The sequence below is a fragment of the Lasiodiplodia theobromae genome, assembly GCF_012971845.1.
Source record: "Lasiodiplodia theobromae strain AM2As chromosome Unknown scaffold_3, whole genome shotgun sequence".
NCBI classification, from domain to species: Eukaryota; Fungi; Ascomycota; class Dothideomycetes; order Botryosphaeriales; family Botryosphaeriaceae; genus Lasiodiplodia; species Lasiodiplodia theobromae.
Window position 1 is genome coordinate 412,541 of NW_023336519.1, and position 19,087 is coordinate 431,627.

The 19,087-nt window shown below is 56.9% G+C and overlaps 7 protein-coding genes across 7 annotated transcripts; 2 read left to right on the forward strand and 5 right to left on the reverse strand.

The window, feature by feature from the left end:
• Positions 1–920: 920 nt before the first annotated feature.
• Positions 921–2,711, reverse strand: LTHEOB_1084 (Amino-acid permease inda1; the record flags this gene model as incomplete). The annotated part of the gene is made up of 2 exons (XM_035507529.1): positions 921–2,430; positions 2,542–2,711. The coding sequence occupies 2 exons, from the start codon at positions 2,709–2,711 to the stop codon at positions 921–923; spliced, it is 1,680 nt and encodes a 559-aa protein (XP_035367431.1).
• A 2,499-nt stretch (positions 2,712–5,210) lies between these two features.
• Positions 5,211–6,637, reverse strand: LTHEOB_1085 (Cystathionine beta-synthase core; the record flags this gene model as incomplete). Its single annotated transcript, XM_035507540.1, has 6 exons — positions 5,211–5,399; positions 5,449–5,558; positions 5,611–5,967; positions 6,024–6,173; positions 6,229–6,352; positions 6,443–6,637. The coding sequence occupies 6 exons, from the start codon at positions 6,635–6,637 to the stop codon at positions 5,211–5,213; spliced, it is 1,125 nt and encodes a 374-aa protein (XP_035367432.1).
• A 665-nt stretch (positions 6,638–7,302) lies between these two features.
• On the reverse strand, positions 7,303–9,110 carry LTHEOB_1086 (Protein phosphatase; the record flags this gene model as incomplete). The annotated part of the gene is made up of 2 exons (XM_035507551.1): positions 7,303–7,710; positions 7,767–9,110. 2 exons carry the CDS (start codon positions 9,108–9,110, stop codon positions 7,303–7,305), a joined length of 1,752 nt encoding a protein of 583 aa, XP_035367433.1.
• A 1,285-nt stretch (positions 9,111–10,395) lies between these two features.
• On the reverse strand, positions 10,396–11,292 carry LTHEOB_1087 (Snf7 family protein; the record flags this gene model as incomplete). The annotated part of the gene is made up of 5 exons (XM_035507562.1): positions 10,396–10,521; positions 10,572–10,829; positions 10,882–10,942; positions 11,001–11,215; positions 11,287–11,292. 5 exons carry the CDS (start codon positions 11,290–11,292, stop codon positions 10,396–10,398), a joined length of 666 nt encoding a protein of 221 aa, XP_035367434.1.
• A 295-nt stretch (positions 11,293–11,587) lies between these two features.
• Positions 11,588–14,427, forward strand: LTHEOB_1088 (Transmembrane GTPAse fzo1; the record flags this gene model as incomplete). The annotated part of the gene is made up of 2 exons (XM_035507573.1): positions 11,588–14,009; positions 14,066–14,427. 2 exons carry the CDS (start codon positions 11,588–11,590, stop codon positions 14,425–14,427), a joined length of 2,784 nt encoding a protein of 927 aa, XP_035367435.1.
• A 743-nt stretch (positions 14,428–15,170) lies between these two features.
• On the reverse strand, positions 15,171–15,849 carry LTHEOB_1089 (uncharacterized protein; the record flags this gene model as incomplete). Its single annotated transcript, XM_035507584.1, has 2 exons — positions 15,171–15,655; positions 15,819–15,849. The coding sequence occupies 2 exons, from the start codon at positions 15,847–15,849 to the stop codon at positions 15,171–15,173; spliced, it is 516 nt and encodes a 171-aa protein (XP_035367436.1).
• A 1,120-nt stretch (positions 15,850–16,969) lies between these two features.
• LTHEOB_1090 (Glycosyl transferase family 15) lies at positions 16,970–18,728 on the forward strand (the record flags this gene model as incomplete). Its single annotated transcript, XM_035507596.1, has 5 exons — positions 16,970–17,244; positions 17,307–17,714; positions 17,771–17,857; positions 17,912–18,335; positions 18,387–18,728. The coding sequence occupies 5 exons, from the start codon at positions 16,970–16,972 to the stop codon at positions 18,726–18,728; spliced, it is 1,536 nt and encodes a 511-aa protein (XP_035367437.1).
• Between the last annotated feature and the right edge of the window lie 359 nt (positions 18,729–19,087).

Here is a 19,087-nt window from a genome sequence, read left to right on the forward strand (position 1 = left end):
CCGATTGAATGGCGTGAGAACTGCTCCCGCCCTGTGGACATTGACAAGATGACACAAAAGCAACCCCAACCACTTGAAGCTTATCTCGAGACACTAGACGTATACTTCCAAGTAAGCCCCTCCTTTCCGTTTCTTCATAGCACAGCCTCAATACAGCGCTACGTTTCCACGACGAATTTTGCTGTACTAACCATCCCCCAATCCAAAAACGGCTACTCGAACCGCCTCCGAAGCCCCCAGCGCCAGCAATTTCCTTTTCGTCTCAACCCTGAACCTACTACGCAAAAACATATATAGCCGGCGGCCGCTGTCCGAAACTCCTCCTCATTGAGCCTTTCCATCCCACGAACCCCGCGCCAAGAGGTACGTGGGAAGGATTTCCTGCCTCCATCCCGGCCGCTTTTCCGCCCGAAAGGAAGGGCAGGTGAAACGGAGCGATGGCGGGATGTTGAGAGGGGTTGTCCGTCGTGCCTCTTTTTTTCCGGCGTCAGAGCGGATAATTACCACTTCGTTGAGGTCCTTTTCCGAAAATCGATCACGAAGCGACAACGGTTACACTCGATGGTACGAAAAATCGAAGAAATAGGAAAAGGAAAAGGGACAGAAAGATTATCACGGGAGATTGTAAGCATCAAAAAAATTAAGAGAGGGGGTTCGCAAGCGAAAAGTCAGCATCTGAGCAACTCCAGCGCGAGAGCAGCAGCGAAAAGCACAAGCGAAAAGAAGTAATTAAATGATCATAAAGGATCGTTAATTTAATGACCATAGGAGTTCATGACTACATATCATTCCTCATTCCCATCTCTTCCTCCCCACTGCGAGCGCGTCAGGATATCACAAAAGAATAACAAAAGAGGCCACTACCACCACCGACCCGTTCGCCTCCCTTCCAAGCAGGCATCAAACTCTCTCGACTGATTTTACGCAATCCAGAACCAAATCTTCTCCCAGACATTCCTCGGCAGGCGTTCGGGCCAAATCTGGGCATCCAGGGCCGCCTTGCCGCTCCAAAGGTCGGCCTCGGCCGCCTTGACGAAGGGCTCGCGCTTGAAAACCTTCCAGAACAGATACAAGCCAAAGTAAATTGGGATGCCGATGTAGGCGGTGATGAAGTCGTCGATACTCCAGTTGCCCTTGGTGAAGACGGCGAAGCCGTTGAACAGGATGATGATGGCGAAGTAGGCGAGGGTGGCGTAGGCGACGTAGGGCTGGCCGCGGGAGCGGAAGGGCAGCTGGTCGTGGGAGATACCCTGGGCGTCGAGGGCGTGGCGGAAGCGGATGTAGGCGATGAGGATGCTGCACCAGGTGAAGAGCTGGGCGACGGTCGTCAAGTTCATCATCCACGAGAAGACCTCGTTGGCGCCCGACGACAGCGACATGTACGTCAGGAGCGACACAGCCGCCGTGATGGCCACGCAGTAGTACGGCACGCCCGTGCGCGAGCACTTGAGCAGGAACTTGGGCGCCTGGTGGTTCTGCGCGATGCCGAACAGGTAGCGCGAGCCCGTGAACAGGAAGGCGTTGGCCGACGACGACGCAGACGTCAGGATCACGGCGTTGATGATGTGCGGCAGCACCGGCACGCCCGCGCGGTTGATGGCGATGACCCACGGCGAGCGTGCGGCGCCGGGTCCGTCCGAAAGGAGGTGCTCGTCGTCGGAGGGCACAAGGACGCCGATGGCGAGCGAGCCGAGGACGTAGAAGAAGAGGATACGCCAGAAGACACGGCGAACGGCCTTGGGGATGTTGCGGCGTGGGTCGTCGGCCTCACCCGCAGCGACGGCAACCATCTCCACACCTCCGTACGAGAAGGCAGCGTTGACCAGGGTGGCGAAGAGACCAAGGAAGCGACCGGTGTCGCCAGTGCCGATGTACTCCTTCATCGCACCAGGATCCTTCCAGTAGCGGAATCCAAGACGGCCCTGCTTGTTGCCACCACCAAGATCCAGGCACAGAGCCATGATGATGAGGCCGACAATCGTGATGATCTTGATCGATGCGAATATGAACTCTGCTTCTCCGTAGATGGCGACGGCGAAGATGTTGAGACAGATCACCAACACGATGATGATGGTGATCCACGCACCCTGACTGATCTCATCATTCCAATACCCAATAACCACGGCAGCCGCGGAGATTTCAGCGCATAGTGTGATAGCGGCCTGATACCAGCTGTTCCATCCGACGGCAAATCCGAGGGCCGGGTCGACGTAGCGCGCGCAGTATTGCGGGATCGCACCGGGCAGGGGCAGCCAAGTGGTCATTTCACCCAGACAGTTCATCATACCGAAGACAGCGAGACCGGTGAACGAGTAGCCAAGCAGGACCGAAAGGGGACCGGACGTAGCGAAAGCCTTGCCAATACCGAGGAAGAGACCAGTACCGATGGTACCACCGAGGGCGATGAACTGAATGTGACGAGACTTCAGACTGGAAAGCTGTTAGCAAGACTGAGTGGCATCTTGATGAAGCTGAACCGAGGGATGGTGATGAAGACTGGAATGGAGAAGTGATGTGCACTGAAAGCACTTGACTACTGACCCTCTGTGGACATATCCGTATTCCTCAGCGGTCTGAACATCGCCGTAGATGTCAGCAGCCTCGCCGACTGCCACACCCTTCGCGTCGACGACATCCTTGATGTCACGGGCCTCGTGGGTGTGCGATTCACTCTCGCCGACGCCGACGGCGTACAAGTCCTTCTCAGCCATTGCAGGAAAGGAAGGGAACCTCTCTTAGCTGGATCGTTGGAGGACAAAAGACAAACAAGAGGGGGAAGAAGGGCGAGCCCTGTCCAGGTAGCTTGAGGCCCCGGTTGGTGGCGGCGGAGCGCTCGTGGTGAAGACTTGATATACAAGTTTAATGAGAGAAACACAGAAACGACAGTGACACCGGCCGTCTTATACCCCAGCGAATGTACAAGGGAGCCAGCAGCATCCCATCCAGCCGGAACGTTATCACGCAAGCAACACAAGCCGTAGCGCCCAGATGCAGGCCTCCCGCACGGTAGGTACCGCACGCCACGGGAGGCCCAATCGCGAATCGCATATTCAAGCGGCAGCGGCAGCCTGGATCTGGAACGACAAGGTGCCCTTGTGCCCAACCCCCGCGCCGCGGTTAGACCTAGCCCTGCGCCTCTTTGCACCTCTCTCCTCCCTTAGACGGCTAGTCTGTCGCGGGGACTCCGTTGGCGTGCTTCCGCCTGCAAGAGAGCAAGACTGTTCCCGCGACGACCCCTCGCGGATCAGTGATCCAAGTGGCCACCATGTCCGACGTGGGCTTGAATGCTTGAACCCTTGCCGTACCCCGTATCGACTTACTCGCCCTCGTTGATTGGGAACGAAGGGGTAATGATGAGAGTCAAGACGGGCCGCAAGAAGCTGCTATCTCGTCTTTGTCGCCATTAGCGCCGCGTATCGATGGTATACCGTAACGATATCGCGTGCGTAGTCGTGTACGTGGGCGCGATAGAGGAGGCGTTCAAGCGTTGCGTTAAGCTTTTAGCGTTCCAATGATACAGATTCGCCTCTCTCGGCACTTTTGCACGCGGGCGTGCCCGTGTCAACGCGAGAAAAGGTGGGCATCGGCCGAGGCGAGGTCCGTGTGATGCTTGATTGGCCCTGAAGGAAGCATGGTGGTGTGGTGCGGCTGAAGGACGAAGAGATGCAGTGGCAGATACGCTCTAGTTCGTATGTCGTACCCACCGAGCTGGGGTCGCGTGTGCGAGACCCTTCAGCGGGGCGGAGAGGCACCTGGTCACTCTTCCCCGCAGTTCGATGGCGGAGCTGCAGGTCATTGCTGGTCGGCGCGGCTGGTGTCGTGCTACTTGTCTACACTACGCGTTTTCTTAGAACTCGCTGGTGAGGGGATGGAGATTATGTTCGCCACAGATGCTACCCACGCTCATCACGCCATGTCCACCCTCAGGCGGGAAAATTCGACATAACTGCCCGTGGGCTATCTTGATAGGCCGCGTGCTCACGCCGGGCGGCGGACAGAACAAAACTGCCAACGGAAACTTGCGAAGAGGCCCCAGCGCCCAGGGCCTGGGGGCGGAGGCGGAATATGGCGATGGGTTAGGCGACTGACTCGGGGGTGGTCTCGAACGAGCCTCCGCGAAGGCTGGGGGTAGCGTCGGTGCAACTGCCTGCCTGTGGTAAAAGCATTTGGCTCTTAGGCTTAGCTGGGCTTAGCCAATTCTTGATTTCGGCCTTCCAGAAGCCTTCCTCTTGTCCACCCACTCACACACAACCTGCGCGTCAGCTTTGCTTATTTTTCACTTTTATTTACCCGGTCGCGTGGTACGTACGACTGACACCATTCCGCCTGTGCCACACCGCAAATGCGCTGCAGGCATGGTAGATTATGTCGAGACTTGGCCACTTGTAGTCCTCCTGTCAAGCGAATTCGCCCGTCGCTTTTCGCTGGGCCACAACCTCGAGACAGCGGGCCAATTTAGAACATCGATGCTCGCCTTGCAGAAGCCAAAAGCTTACGACCCGTCTTCTGACCATTCAGTGCGACAAAACGTCATACAGACAGCATTCCTTCGCGCAGGGATGCAGCAGACGGTTGCCTTGGCCAATCGCGGGCTGAACAACCATCTCATCGGCTGGCGGATCCTCACGGCTCGGGAGAACTACCTGCCTGAGTAGGACAACGGTCAAACAGCTGGCGTCGTGCGCGGCACCGCGGACACCCGTTAGCCCATGCGATGGCGACTTCATAAGCGGACGAGAAGGATGTTCCTTCGTGGCGTACAGATCGTGCGCTTTTCGTTGGCCCAAAAACTCCTCAAATACGAGATGCAGCCAGGCTTGAGACGCTGCTTGTCCTCCATAGTGCTTCGTTGACCCGGTGTCCAAGTTTGGCATGTCGCATCAAAGTTTGGAGGCGAATAAAAACGTACCGAAAGGCTTACACCACCTGCAGCATCGGCAGGCAAGAATCCTTTGGTCGTTGCAAAGCCCGATTCCTTGTAACTCCGTTGTAAAAGCAGGAGACCGTTCCGAAGTACATGCTCAGCAAACGCCTCTAGCCAACCCAGTTATATGCATCTCCTCCTTGCCCGTATCGCATTACACCTAATCATATCCTCTTGAAAACAATTACCCCGAAAACAAACGCTGCCCGCCCCGCCTGCAAATTTTGCTGTACGTATTAAGGCAGGGGAGCTTGGGCCTGAGTTGACGGTGCTCGTCTTATGGATTTTACGCGGGGGCCTCGTCCCCTTCGCCCTCCAGGAGCACATATTCCAGAATGTCGCTCAAAGTCAGCACGCCCTTCAGGCGATTATTCTCGTCAATAACCACCAGGCGATGGACACGAGACTTGCGGATCGTGTCGAAGATGGTGTCCAGACGATCGAACATGGAGCATGTGTAAATCCCGGCAAAGTCCTGGACTTGTCAGCAACCACGATGCTATATGTGAAGAGACCGAGCTTACATCGTTGCGCTTGAGCAGCGCCTCGCCGACGGTGAGGTTCAGGTCGTCATACACACCGCCCTTGATGAGCGTAATGACATCAACTGCCTCGAAAACGTTGATAACGACGCCTATACCGATCAGTTTTGCTCATGAGAGGGCATGCATCCGTGTGCTGCTTACCTTCTCTATCTAGAATTGGAACGCTTGAGATGCTCTTCCGAACCAACATATGAATGACGTCCATGACAGGGGTATCCATGGAAGCAGTTGCCAAATTTTCGTACGACCCCACGTTGATTTCCTTCAGGGGTTTCTTCAGGTTCTCCGTTTCCTTGACGTTGACCGCAATGAACTTCAGGATGCGATACTGGGTCACGACGCTGACGACCATGTGGCGCTGCGTCTCGTCGTCAATGTCGACGAGGGGGATCCTCCTCGCTCGAGACTCCAGCATCCGACGGCATGCCTCGTAGAGCGGTTTTTCCGGGTGAATCGACACGGTCTCGATGGGAGTAACCCCGAGTGCCTTTTCAATGTCTATCACTGTATTAGTTCCCGTATAGTATAGTCCGCACGTTCACACATCAACCTACCACGCAGGTTGTTCAGTCGGAACTGGTCTATCTGTGCCAGCGCGTCAGGATTGTGCCAGTAGTATTGGATGACATTGATGTAGTCGGACGTCGTGAGCAGGCCGGCGAAGGTAGAGGTTTTGGAATCCCACAGTGGGGCAGACACGATTCCTGGAAGAAACTATCAGCATCCTGTCCACCGTGTCTGAGGGTGCATGTAGCGCACCATTTTGGATCAGGATGTTCAGGCTCTTCTTAACGAGCAAAGAAGTGTCGAAGATGATCAGACGAAAACTAAGAGGGAGGACATCATAACTCGTTCGAACTTTGAGGAAGGCCCGAATCGCGCGCTGGAGGAGAGTTCAAGGTCCAGAGTTAGCTTTGTTCCCTGGCTTCACCGCCTGCGCCGCAACGCAGCCGGGTGTCGCTGCCTGACTTACCAGAGCCGCAAGCTGCTCCTTGTCGATGGGGGTGAGCACATTGGAAGCTGGCGAAGGGCGTGACGCAGGCGGAGGGCGCAGGTATGAGGCGGGAGTGACAAAGGCGGGGCCGTTGGGAGCCGGGGGGAGCTGCTCAGTGGCAGCGCTGGGCGAAGACGCCCTCGCGGATTCCGCAGCCTCTGCTCCGGCGGACATGGCGGCGACTGCGGGGACTCAGCCACATGGAGAGGTGCACGAAGGAGGGGTTGGAGCTGCAGGCAAAGGTCGCGGGGTGGCGGAGCGAAAGGGAAGGTCACGATAGAAAGTTACGGTGGTGAGGTCGCGGGCCCACCAGTTGTGGGGTTGGCAACGATCTGCGACGGGGGGGTATCCTCCGCAATCACTCTGCAATCACGTGCATGCGACTGCGCTCCGTTTATTGCGAGCGCACTGGCACCCAATCGCTTGATGTTGCTGGGCCAAGCATCCGTCAGTTGTAAAAGCCAAGCACCCAATGGTGTGGAACGTTCATGCGCGTGTTGCGAGCTTAACCAGGGCTCTGCGGCCGCTTCACCCATGGGTCCCACGCGCGCCAGCATCTGACTTGAAAAAGCACATTTCGAACTAGACTGCCGCTGTGTCCTAATCTGCAAGAAAGAAAGGAAAGATGAAAAGCGAATGTAGCAGCTACGTGATACATCTGCAATCGCGTCACATGTGAACGCCAGCAGGCTTCATGCAAGCAAGCCAGGCCCTCTGCCTCGAACGCTCACTGTCCACAACCCATGCAAAGCAAAGTCCTATCCTCGGAAGCATGTTACTTGAGGCTCGTGCCACGGCACATCTCGAACCCGACTTTGCCGAGCACAATGCCGAAACGATTATTCCTGTTCCTTGTCCTTCTTGTTGTCCTTCCTCGCTGCCTTCAGCGCCTCTGGGTTGAGTTCAGGGCCCGCATCTGCCTCTTCTTCCTCCAAGATCATCTCGCCGCTGACTCGCTCTAAGTCTGTCTCGCTGACATCGCCAAGATTCTTCTTTACCTGCCCAACAATCGATTCCGTCTCGCTCACGCCTCCTTTCTTGTGGAGAGCGTCTCCATCCACGCCAATCGACGAGTCGTTTTGTCTTGCTAGCAAAGCCTCATTGTCGAAGCGAACAATCATGCAGGAGAGGTTGTCGGTCGAAAACCTCGAGAGAGCGTGGTCGACGAGCGTCTTGGATGCTGCTTGCGGGTCTTTGACGTTGCGGACCAGATCCACCGCTTCTTGGTCAGAGCAAACATCCCAGAGCTTCATGATTTGTCAGCTGACATGTATTTCTCAGCAGAGGAAGAAAGTTTACTTACACCATCGCAAGCCAGGATAATAAACTCATCCTGGTCGGGCTGAATGACAGTCTCTGTTGTGTAAGGATGTCCGGTTACCAGGTCCTTCATGTACGCATCGCCGAGGGCGCGGGTGACGGCCAAGACGCCATTCACGCGGTTATTCAGAATCAGTCCTCCGGCGTTTGCGATGCGTCTGCCTTCGTTCTCGTCACTGCCTTTGTGATCGTATGACAGGCGGAGCGCCCTTCCTTTACGACACAGGACGATGCGAGCATCGCCAACGTTGGCCGTGTACAGCACACGCTGGCGGGTAGCGTATTCTCTGAGCTTGGCCTCGGTGGCAGAAGGGTCACCGGGCTCAATCGGAGCTGGAACGGCAGGGTTCGCATCTGGGTTCGCTCCAGAAGGATCCGCGGCAGCGGTGACATCCGCATTTCCTTCTTGCGTGGCCCGAGAAGATGCAGCGGCGGCCAGCGGTGCGATTGACGTCGAGCCGGTGGCCGAATTGGAATTCGGTACCCTGTCCTCCCACCTCAACACGGCAATGACAGCCGTGCAGCCGCTGTTCTTCAGGGGCAGTTTTTCCAATTGCTGATCGACGCTAGTGAAGGTCTGATCCAGCAGCTCGGGGATCGGCGTGTTGGGCTGCCTCCGAATAGCGTCTTCGAGAAGCAAATGCAGCTTCTTTCCACACCAGTCCGCTGCGAAAGTGCCCGCGTGACCGTCGAAGATGGCGAAATAGCCATTGTCCGTTTCCAGCACCGGCTGTTCTGAGATGTCAGACAGGCTTGGCTTGGAATCCTGCGTGGAGCTAGAGCCCTTGCGCTTCGAGTGATCGAGCGAAGGCTGCGGCGTGCTCAGGAAGTTGTAGAGGTATGCATGGGTGTCTTCCATGGTTCTCCGGCATTTCTTGTTCTTGTCCTCCGTGACACCCACGCGGAAAGTCGAGTGCGGGCCGGGTAGCGAGTCGCCAGCGGAGTTGTTCTGCGACCCTTGAGGCACGCCCAGCGCCGGATCAGTCTTGCTCAGCTTCTGGATTGGGGTTTGCGCGGCTTTTTCGATATTGGACGAGGTGGGCGACGAGCTCTGCAGATGCAGCGATTGCTTCGCGCTGTTGAGCATGTCCCTCGCGCGTGAGACACCGCTGCTCCGTCGCTTTTTCTCAATGTTCTGGCCGGCATCCTCGCTCGGCTTGCCGTTGGAAGGGCTGCCCGCAGTGCTGGTGCGTTTCTCGCCGGCGGTGTTGGCATCGCTGGGGATGTCGATGGGGGGCGCCTTACGCGCATCATTGGGGGCATTGGCATCGACAGCCGCCTCGTCTTCCTTGATGTCCTTTCCAGGCGCGGAAGAGCTGCCGAACATCCTGTTCAACAGGCCTCCCTGGCTGGAAAAGCTCCTCCGCTTGCCGCCTGCCAGATTGGATGCTGTGAGCGCACACGACTGAGCGCGTCGGTCGGAGCAGGCTGTGTGCTGGTGCTGGACGGCGCGGAGACGAGCGGGTATCGAGGGGTCGCGGGACAGTGGCGCTTGGGCGTGGGACTGGTGGTGAAGGGGGGGGCGGTGTCTCAAGCGCGGGACCACGGGTACGTCGCAGCGGGGGCGGCACTGGCAGCTGCCGCACAGGAATCGGTTGTCGGTGGTGAGGTGAGTGCGATGTGCGAGAGGTGAGCGCAGGCTTGAGGCTGCGGCAACCGAGAGGCTGGGGACGCTGTGCACAAGGCTTCCAGATGGAGTACCCACTGATCCGCGGCGGGGCTGATTTAAGCAGACGATGCGCACAGGAGGCAGGGCGCGCAGGCAGTGCTTGCGGGCGCAGCAAAGGTCGCGGCGGGCGGCAGGAGGAGGTGGACGAGCGGGGGCGGATCAATGACGCCGCGCGACGTCCTTGCGGGCTTGCGTAGATGCTGCTAGGTGTCTGGAGCAGGACCTTGCGGACCGGTGGAGCTGGGCGCGACGCGCTCTCGAGAGAGCGACCCCGTACCTAAACTAGAGAGCGGCAGCGCCGGAGTTGCTCTGCATGACGTAGCGAGGCACAATCAAAGCGCTGTCGCTGTTCGCGTGCATTCTCGCCTCATAAAGACTACATGCCCCAGACACAGTCTCAAGCCAGCGCGCAGCCAGACCCGGGCGCGTGCAGCCACTCCAGCGAGTGCTGCGCGAGCACACGACCGACGCCGTTGCTGCAGCCCGTCACGGCGTTTGTGCCCGGCCTGCCGTGGTCGGACAGCCCCACACGCACAGCGCACGCCTGGCGCTCTTCTGATACGCGGCAGTTCGCGTTGCGCAATTATGTCTACTATTTCTGGCTGCAAATGTGCTGGAACGCCCTCTACGCAAAACCGTCCCCACGCCTGCGCGCCCTGTCTGCATCCTAGACGACCCACACACCATAAACAACAAAAAGGGTATGAGACTTCGGCTTCTGAGACCTAATGCGGTCGCTTGTAGAAATGTCGCCTTCCTCGAAGGGGCTCGTCCGGGGTGGCCATGTCTGCGCCCGAACGCCTGATCACTTGCTGCTCATCCGGCATCCCGACGGGGATTAAAAATTCGCCCGGTCCGAGACGCGTAGGTTACACGCATGCCCCCGAGCCTGCGGCGTCTGCGCCCGACAGATGACTGCCGGCGCGCGCTGCTCTGTTCCAAATCATCGTCGCAGGCTGTCGAGTCGTGCTTGCAGATCGTCGTCATCTGGGTCACCTCCGCCGACAGCCTGTGCTACCTTGCCTTCAGCGACGCCCGATTTCTGTAGGCCCGTCGGCGTCTCGCCAAGCTGAATGCGGTGTTAGCAGCTGCAAAACAACATCCTTCGAAGAGACATACCGCTTGTCCTAGGTCCACACCAATCTCGTCCAAGACCTGTTGCACGACCTCTTCGCCCTCCTCCTCATCCTCCAGCCCGGTGACATCGTCGATGGCATCGTCCATCATCTCTTGCCTCTGGTCCATGATGTCGTTCTCCTTCTCGAATTCCATCGCTATTCTCTGAAGTGCAGGGAGGTTCATCTGCCTGTTCATGCTGCCCAGCAGAACCGTTGCGCCCTTCATAGACTGCATCATTTGCTCGTTGCTGCGGACCGTCTGCAATATGGATAAGTATCTGGTGCGACGAGCATAGCGCTGCTGAACGTACTTGTATCCGCAGTGATATCGCCTGTAGTTGAGTGCGCATTTGGTAGAACTTCTGGATATACCTAGGGAGGCCGTGTCAGTAAATACCAGTCCTCTCTCATAGCCTGAAGCAGTCTGTACCTCCTTGTCCTCACTAAGTCCTTTGCCTGGATGCGCAGAGGGCCCATTTGACCATTCTTGGCGCTCTTTTTGATGTCTGCCACCAGCTTCTTCTCTTGGTTTTCCAGCTTGACGCGCTCACGGTCGAGCTCACGCTGCGTCTTCTCGAGGGCCCGTTGGTGTTTGCGCAGCCGCTCCTGCGGCGTCATGCGCTTGCCAAAGGCCCATTCCACGATCTACATGGCGCGGTCAGTGCCTGGACGACGCCGATAGCGCGGGCAAATGGCGCGGACGGAGGGCGACAAACATTCATGGCGGCGATACGGTTGCAACGGTTTGCAGAGCGTCGTGGGCGGAAGCTTTTTTTGGAAACGTCTTTCGCGGGATGCAGCACTTGTGCAGGCGGCAGGGTGGGGGAGGAGAGGTGGGAGCTGCAGGTGATGACATCCGCCCGCGCTGGTGGTCCGAGCGACGGAGCTTGGCGCGGTCGCATTTCTGGTCGAACTTTGACTCTCGTTACCACACCACAACTCTTCCTCCTCAACGCGCAGCGCTCCCACGCTTCGCGACATGCACAACCACGACCGAACACTATCCCTAAGCTCGTGATGGATCCCAGCAACCCCTCCGGCAGCGGCTATGCGTCGCCTTCCGGCAACCCGCGCGGCCGCCACCCCGAATCCTACCTTTCGCCCTCCACGTCACGCCGCCCTTCGTACATGACTGTCGGCACCGGCTCAGTCTCAGAGAGTGCCAGTCGCCTCGCCGCCATGCTCGATGATGATTCCGGCTACGGCGGTAGCATTGCCGACGGCACCAGCGCGCGTTCTGGGTGGCATCCCGGCATTACTGAGGACCGTCCGACCCCCAGTCACACTCCTGTATTGCCCGGCGAATCCAATTCTGCGTCCGAGCACGAGCGGCGCACCCTTGCCAGCCATATCCATCAGCTGTTCTATAACCAAAATAGGTCGGCTCTAGCTCGCTCCATCGGCCGGACCGTAGAGACATTGAAGAAGCTCCAGTCGATGAACATGCAATGGCCAGCGCACTATCCCCAGGTCCAGCGCTCAGACGCTCCTACCCCAGCTAATGGCCACTCGGAACCGCGTCCTGGGATTCAACACACTCAGTCGACCTGGGACAACCACCGGGGTGTGGAGCAGGACTCGCCGAACCGGCCTACGCCTCTTAGGCGCGCTGGTACGTCGCTGGGAGAGAGCTCGACGACGGCCGAAGCAAGTTCGGCGGCAACGCAGAGACCTGTCCAGGAGCCGCGCCTGGTCACGCCACAGTTGGCCCAGGACTTTTCCGTCCTGAAGATTGATCTCAAGATGGGTGCTTTGTCGCAAACCGAATTAGTCCATTCCCTGGAGAAAGGAGCCATTGCCCAGTTGCTTGACGGCCAGATCAACAAGAGCATTCGTCACCTGTTCTCTCTCCGGGAGCGCATCGAGGACACTTCCAGTAAGGTCCTGGTCACTGGTGATCTTAACGCTGGCAAGTCCACATTCTGCAATGCTTTGCTGCGTAGGAAGATCCTGCCCGAAGATCAGCAGCCCTGCACGAGCATCTTCTGCGAGGTCTTGGATTCGAGAGAAAACGGCGGCATCGAAGAGGTGCACGCAATTCCGATTGGATCCGTCTACAACCGTGACAATGAGGCGACTTATGACGTCTACACTATTCCACAGCTCGAGGATATTGTGTTGGAGAACGACCGTTACGCCTCTTGCAAGATCTACGTCAAGGACATCCGCTCAGTCGACGAGTCGCTTCTGAACAACGGAGTGGTGGACATTGCCCTTATCGACGCCCCTGGTCTCAATGCCGATTCCTTGAAGACCACTGCAGTCTTTGCCCGCCAGGAAGAGATCGATGTCGTCGTCTTCGTCGTCTCTGCAGCCAATCACTTTACGCTATCTGCAAAGGAGTTTATCTTCAATGCAGCCAGGGAGAAGGCGTACATGTTTATGGTTGTGAACGGCTTTGACAATATCCGGGACAAGAAGCGTTGCCAGGACCAGATTCTGAAGCAGGTTGCTAAGATGAGCCCGGCCACTTTCAAGGAGTCTTCTGAGCTTGTGCATTTCGTCACCAGCAAGGCCATTCCTGTAGCTCCTCTAGAGATGACTGGTGGATCTGGCTCGGGCTCTGGTGATGGCGGCCCTGGAGGAGATCCTGACGATGACGACAAAGGCGACCCCAAGGGCAAAGGAAAGGAGAAGGAAAAGATTCAGGACTTCGAGGAACTGGAGGCCGCCCTGAGGCGTTTCGTATTGGAAAAAAGGGCACGCTCTAAGTTGGCGCCGGCGAAAACGTACCTCATGAACCTTCTCGGAGATCTCAACAATCTTGCAACAGTCAACCGGGATATGGCGCAGGCTGAGTTGGATCGTGTCACCAACGAACTGAAGGAGCTGGAGCCAGCATACGAGCAGTCTAAGAAATCTCGGATTGAGGCCAGTCAAGATGCAGATCACACCATCGAAGAAACCGCCGCCGATGTCTACGAATACACCCGGGACACGGTGACGACAACTATTACCCGTGTCGCTGAACATGACCTTGGGCTGGAATACCCTGGCTTATTTAGCGCGTTCGACTATGCAGAGGAGATCAAGGCTGCCATGATACAGGAGATCTCCGAGAGCGTCTTCAGCTGCGAAGATTACGCTAGGGAACAGACGACCATTGGCTTCAGGAGAATATCCAGCTTGGGAATCTTGCACCTAGGCGATGATTGGTCTCACCTCACATTCCATCCCGAGAAGATGTTCCGTAAGAGACGGGACGCTCTTGCGAGGCAGGTCGACTTTGATGTCGACGTATGGGACTTCTTTGATTTGACCAATTTGTGGGAGCGTCAGGAGAAGTTCGCTGGCACGAGTATGGCTGTGACTGTTGCTGGTGTCGTAGGCAGCAGAGTGGTTGGCGGAATGAGTTGGGTCGATGGCGCAATGGGTGCGATGAGGATCATGGGTTCGAACGGCCTTCGCAAGATGGCTGTTCCTGGTCTCATCCTGGCTGGTAAGCTCTTTTCAGCAGCGAATCATTCAAAGTTTACATTTTCTAACATCTTGCAGTCGGACTTGGCATTGCGTACGCCTTGCAATCTATTCCGAAGTCCCTTCCGCGTCGCCTCAGCACCAAGCTCTCGGCACAGCTCGAATTGCTCGACTACACGCATGCCAATGCTTCTCGTATCAGCTCAGAGGTGCGCAAAGCGCTCAAGCTTCCGGCAGATGAACTTCGCGTCGGCCTCCAGCGCAGCGTCGAGGAACTGCAGGTCAAGAGGGAGAAGACGACCAAATTCAAGGAGGAGTCTGAAGTCGCTCGCAAGTACTTTGGTAACCTTGTCCGCGAGAGCCACGACATCAGGCACAGCGTCGAACGTGTCGACCTTGAGGGCCCGGCGCCTGGCGTTGCTGCTGCGTACGAGGCATGAACGCCGACTTCGTTTCGACGGCTCGAGACCGCTCAAGAGCCTGGCTCTCATTGGTAGGGCACTGCACATTATCGCTTTTGGAGGGCAGGTAATTGACGATCAAAAAGACGAAAATCCGGCTGTCGCAAGACGAGCCATTTGCATGGGTGTTCAAGGCGAAGTTGCTGTCTTTCCCTTTCTACTTCCTCTGCTGTGCATCTTTTCCCTTGTCTATATACCATCACTTTGCGTAGATACCACCCTCCACACGTTTACAGAATGAAGTCCACAATTCCCCGTTAGATTGTAGGAAGATTAAGCATGCACGAGTCACGTTCAAATGCCTATCAGCATGATTACGGTCGGCCCTGAGAGATAATTATCTAAGATACTCTGCGATAATACGTTCCATTCCCATGCTGACTACTTCGGCCTGTCCGGTGTAAGCGCTCACCCGGCGCTAAATTCGGTTGCATTCCCACTTGAGAGCTTCATGCGGCTCTGTAAAAGGCATAAGATGCAAAATGCATTCAATGTAAAGATATTCTGCCCGCGTTTTCTGTCCTCGTGCCCTTCGTGGTGAATGGGATATGTTGGAGGACGCCCATGCTCTCAATAACGCGGCACGTTCGGCCGGTAGATGTGAACTGCATGAGGTGCTAGCAATGCCAGCCTCTGGTGTTCATGCAACATCGAGGTTACTTTGTGATGATGCATTACCCGCCTCTGAGCCACTGTAATCCAATGCTTAATCAAGTCTTCCTTTACTCTTCATCGCCAAAGGAAAGCTTCACGGCCTTTGTCTTTTTCTTGGGTTTCTTGGGCTTGATGTCTTTCTTATGCGGATCCTCCGTTTTTCCTGACTTCTCAGTTGCTCTGGCTTCATCGCCCTCTTCTTCGTCGGCATCGCTACCAATCTTTACAGCCTTTCTCTTTTTCGAAGCACCACCCACAGAGGCAACTTGTTGCTTTGGCTTTGTTTGCTCAACGACAGCCTCATCACCGTCTTTTTCCTTGGCCACATCTGAGGTGTCATTGGCAGTCTCGGTACCACCATTGACCAAAGCCTCGTATTCGGCCTTGGTGAGCGTGTCGTTGCTCTCTTCGATCACATACGTGGGCCCGTCATCTTCCTCATCGTCACGCTTCGCGCGCTTAGGTCGTGCAATGGGCCGCTCGTGGCGGTCAGTATCGCGGCCAGCGCTCAAGTCGCCCTTCATACGGCGCAAGAAAGCAGGCTCCTTACGGTCTGCCAGAGGGCGTCAGCTCGTTTTTGTGCAAGGCTAGTCAGACGAGCCATGTGCGGGATGGAAGAATGGGGAAGGAACAAGGGCGTTCCAAAAAAAAAAAAATCAGAATTGCAGGTTCTAGGCACGGATGCTACATTAAATGGTTTGGCGGAGATAGATTACCATAGCTGAGGTTCTTAGCATTGAATGCCATCGTTTAGTGGATTACGTGTGGTCCAGGCTGCCCGTCACAAGCGTCGCACGGCAAAGATTATTGTTTTCTCTGACGTGCGGCCTCTTCCCCGAGAAGCAGAGAATGTCGTGGCGCGACGCTATTCTTAGGGGCAGAAGAGTTCCTTGGGACCCGTCGTCCGTCGGGTCGCGTCACGTGGCGATAGGGCGCAAGGGGAAATTTGAGGGAGAGCGGTGGCAGCGGGTGACAGGAGGAGGGCGAAGATTGGCGAGGTCTGGTTGCGCGGGTTGGCTAGAGGCTGGGCGCCGTGCGCCGAGTGTCTGGGGCGAGGACGGAGAATAGGACAGCTTTCGGTTTCGAGCGGCGTGCGCAGCGCACCTAGGACCGGCACTTTTCTCTGGGCGTGAGCCACCAGCGCGAACCCAGGCTTGCAGCGGAGCGGCAGCGAAACCGCTTCAAGGGCAAGGGGCTGCTAACGCGTTTTAGCCGCAGTCCATCAATCACCGCGAGGTGTCGTAAGCTGCCAATTGCCAGCCACCCGCGCCCCGACGTGAAGAAACAAACTCAGCCTGCACTCAGTAGTGCTGCACCCTCGCCGCTGCATTCCCGGACCCAGACTCTCCTGCGCCGACTCGTGCAGCCCCGGCGTTGCGAATCCCGAATCCCTGTCGCGGAGCAGGAGCGTTCTAGCTGTCAGCGTGCTCCTCTTGGCCTCCTGCCGCACTCAATCCTCCCTCTCCGCCAATTACCTGCACGCCAAAACCTCTACCGCGACAACAACACGAGATCCCAGGTCGAGGCCCCCGACCCCTTCTCTCTGCCCGCGCGATCCTCCGCGCTGCAATTTTTTGCGCGGCGGCGCTGGCTTTGGAGTTTCCGACCGCTCTCCAGCCGTTCGTTTCGCTCTCCCGGGAATCTTCGCACGCGGCGCGATAGCACTCCGTCCTCGACTCACCCGCCCTCGCCAGAGCTTCGCACGACCTCTTTGCGGGCCCGGGCCTCTGCATCGTGCACCCACCCCCCGGACGCAAGGCTCGCCGAGCTCGAGGCCGCCGTCAGGCTCGGGAGCGGCGAACAGAGCCCGCAGCAGCAATCGCAGTAGCTTCTCTCCCGCTCCGCGCTCGCTCCACCAGTCGCACACATGTCGTTCTTGCAAAGCCTCAAGAAGCGCATACCGGCAGCGCGCCCCGCCGCTCCGCTGGACGGCGAGGAGTCCAAGATTGACCGACTATCGCCGCGCCTGGCTTTCCTCCGACGCCGCATACGCCTCAAAGGCAACTCCTCCATCTCGATACCCCTGGGTCTCGTCGTCCTCTTCCCCACCATCGTCATAATCCTAATAATCATCATTTTTGTGCGGCATCCCTCGTCGCCAGGGAAGTTGCTGGTGCCGGCAGGTGCTCCTCCGTCTATCAGGTTTGTTCTCTTGCACATGTCCCCTGGTCTGTCACAATTTCTGACGTGGTGGGTTGCTGCAGGAAAATCAACGAAAAGTACGACAAAGTCTTCTTCCCCGGCTGCTTAGAACCCCCGAAGAGGCCTGAGGATCATGAAAAGGCAAACGCGGCGTTCGTTGTCTTGGCGCGGAATAAGGAATTGGACGGCGTGATACAGTCAATCAAGTCCATCGAGAGGCACTTCAACAGGTGGTTCCACTACCCCTATGTCTTCCTGAACGATGGCGATTTCAACCAGACTTTCAAGGAGACAGTCTTGAACTACACCAGCGCTCCGGTCGAGTGGGGCAAGATCGACGACTCAATGTGGGGTTTCCCGGACTGGGTTGATAAGGATGTTGCGAAGGAAGGCATTTCGAAGCAGGGTGACCAGGCTATCATGTACGGTGGCATGGAGAGCTATCATCACATGTGCCGTTTCTACTCTGGGTATGGTTCCCCTGCAGCAAGGATTGTGAAATGCATTCTCTGACATCATCTGGCAGGTTCTTCTACAAGCATGAGCTGCTCCAGAAGTACACCTGGTACTGGCGCCTCGAGCCCGAGATCAAGTACTTTTGCGATATCACCTAGTACGTCGTTCATTCCGCTGCGTGTTATGGTCACGGGAGACTGACTTTCACTAGCGACCCCTTCATTCACATGGAACGCAACAACAAGACGTACGGCTTTACCATCGCCGTCAAGGAACTGAGGGAGACGGTGCCCAACATTTTCCGCTACGCGTCGGCTTACAAGCGCAAGAACAACCTGAAATCGAAGGGCCTGTGGGAGATGTTTGTGGAAAAGCCCGAGCCCAAGGAAGAGCCGGAAGAGCCACCCAAGGAGGACCCCAAGTACAAGAAGCCGCTTCCGGAGGAGATCCTCAACACCGACCCTGCCTCTGGCGCTCTTCCCGAGATTGACCCTGAGGCAATGGAGGGCGAATCGTACAACATGTGTCATTTCTGGAGCAACTTTGAAATCGCTAGACTCGACTGGTTCCGGAGCAAGGAGTACAATGACTTTTTCGAGATGATGGACCGTAGCGGAGGATTTTGGATGGAACGAGTAAGTTGATCCCGTGGCAACGCACGCGGACGGTCCGCTAACTGTTTCCAGTGGGGAGACGCACCTATCCACTCTCTCGCGGCGGGTGCTCTGCTCGGCCCTGGTGATATCCACTACTTCCGCGACTTTGGCTACCGGCACACAACGATTCAGCACTGTCCCGCAAACGCACCCGCACGCCAACTCGATCACATTCCATACCTCGAGATGACGACGCTGGACGAGAAGAAGCGCTTGGAGGAGGACGAGTACTGGGCCACGCCGGACCCGCCGAAGGAGAACGGAGTGGGATGCAGATGTAAATGCGATACGGACATTGTTGATGTTGAAGGCAAGCAGGGAAGCTGTCTGGCGGAGTGGGTGGACGTCGCAGGCGGCTGGTCAAGCCCGTAGATGCGGCTCTGCAGGCAGGGGGATATGGGATCGACGGCGTTATCACAGTGCAAGTTCATGTCGGGTTCTTCTTTGCGGCATAATATACCTTTTCCAGGCAAGGGTTTGGGTCTGCAAGTCTGTTGGCTCAGAGCGAAGGGCGCAGCGCGTTTCTTGTTGTTGGCCTCGTTGCAACGAAGGAGACGAAGTGCATGAAGCGGTCACGGGCGGCAGGTTGGTTTATGTGCGATTTTCCACGCTGGTCAAGGCATGAAGAGTGTAAATTAATCTACAACGTACGGTATTCGAAATGACGCCGGAAAGGGACGTGCATGTGACTCTGAGCGGCACAGCGGATCAGTTAGGAGGCGCGGACTCAG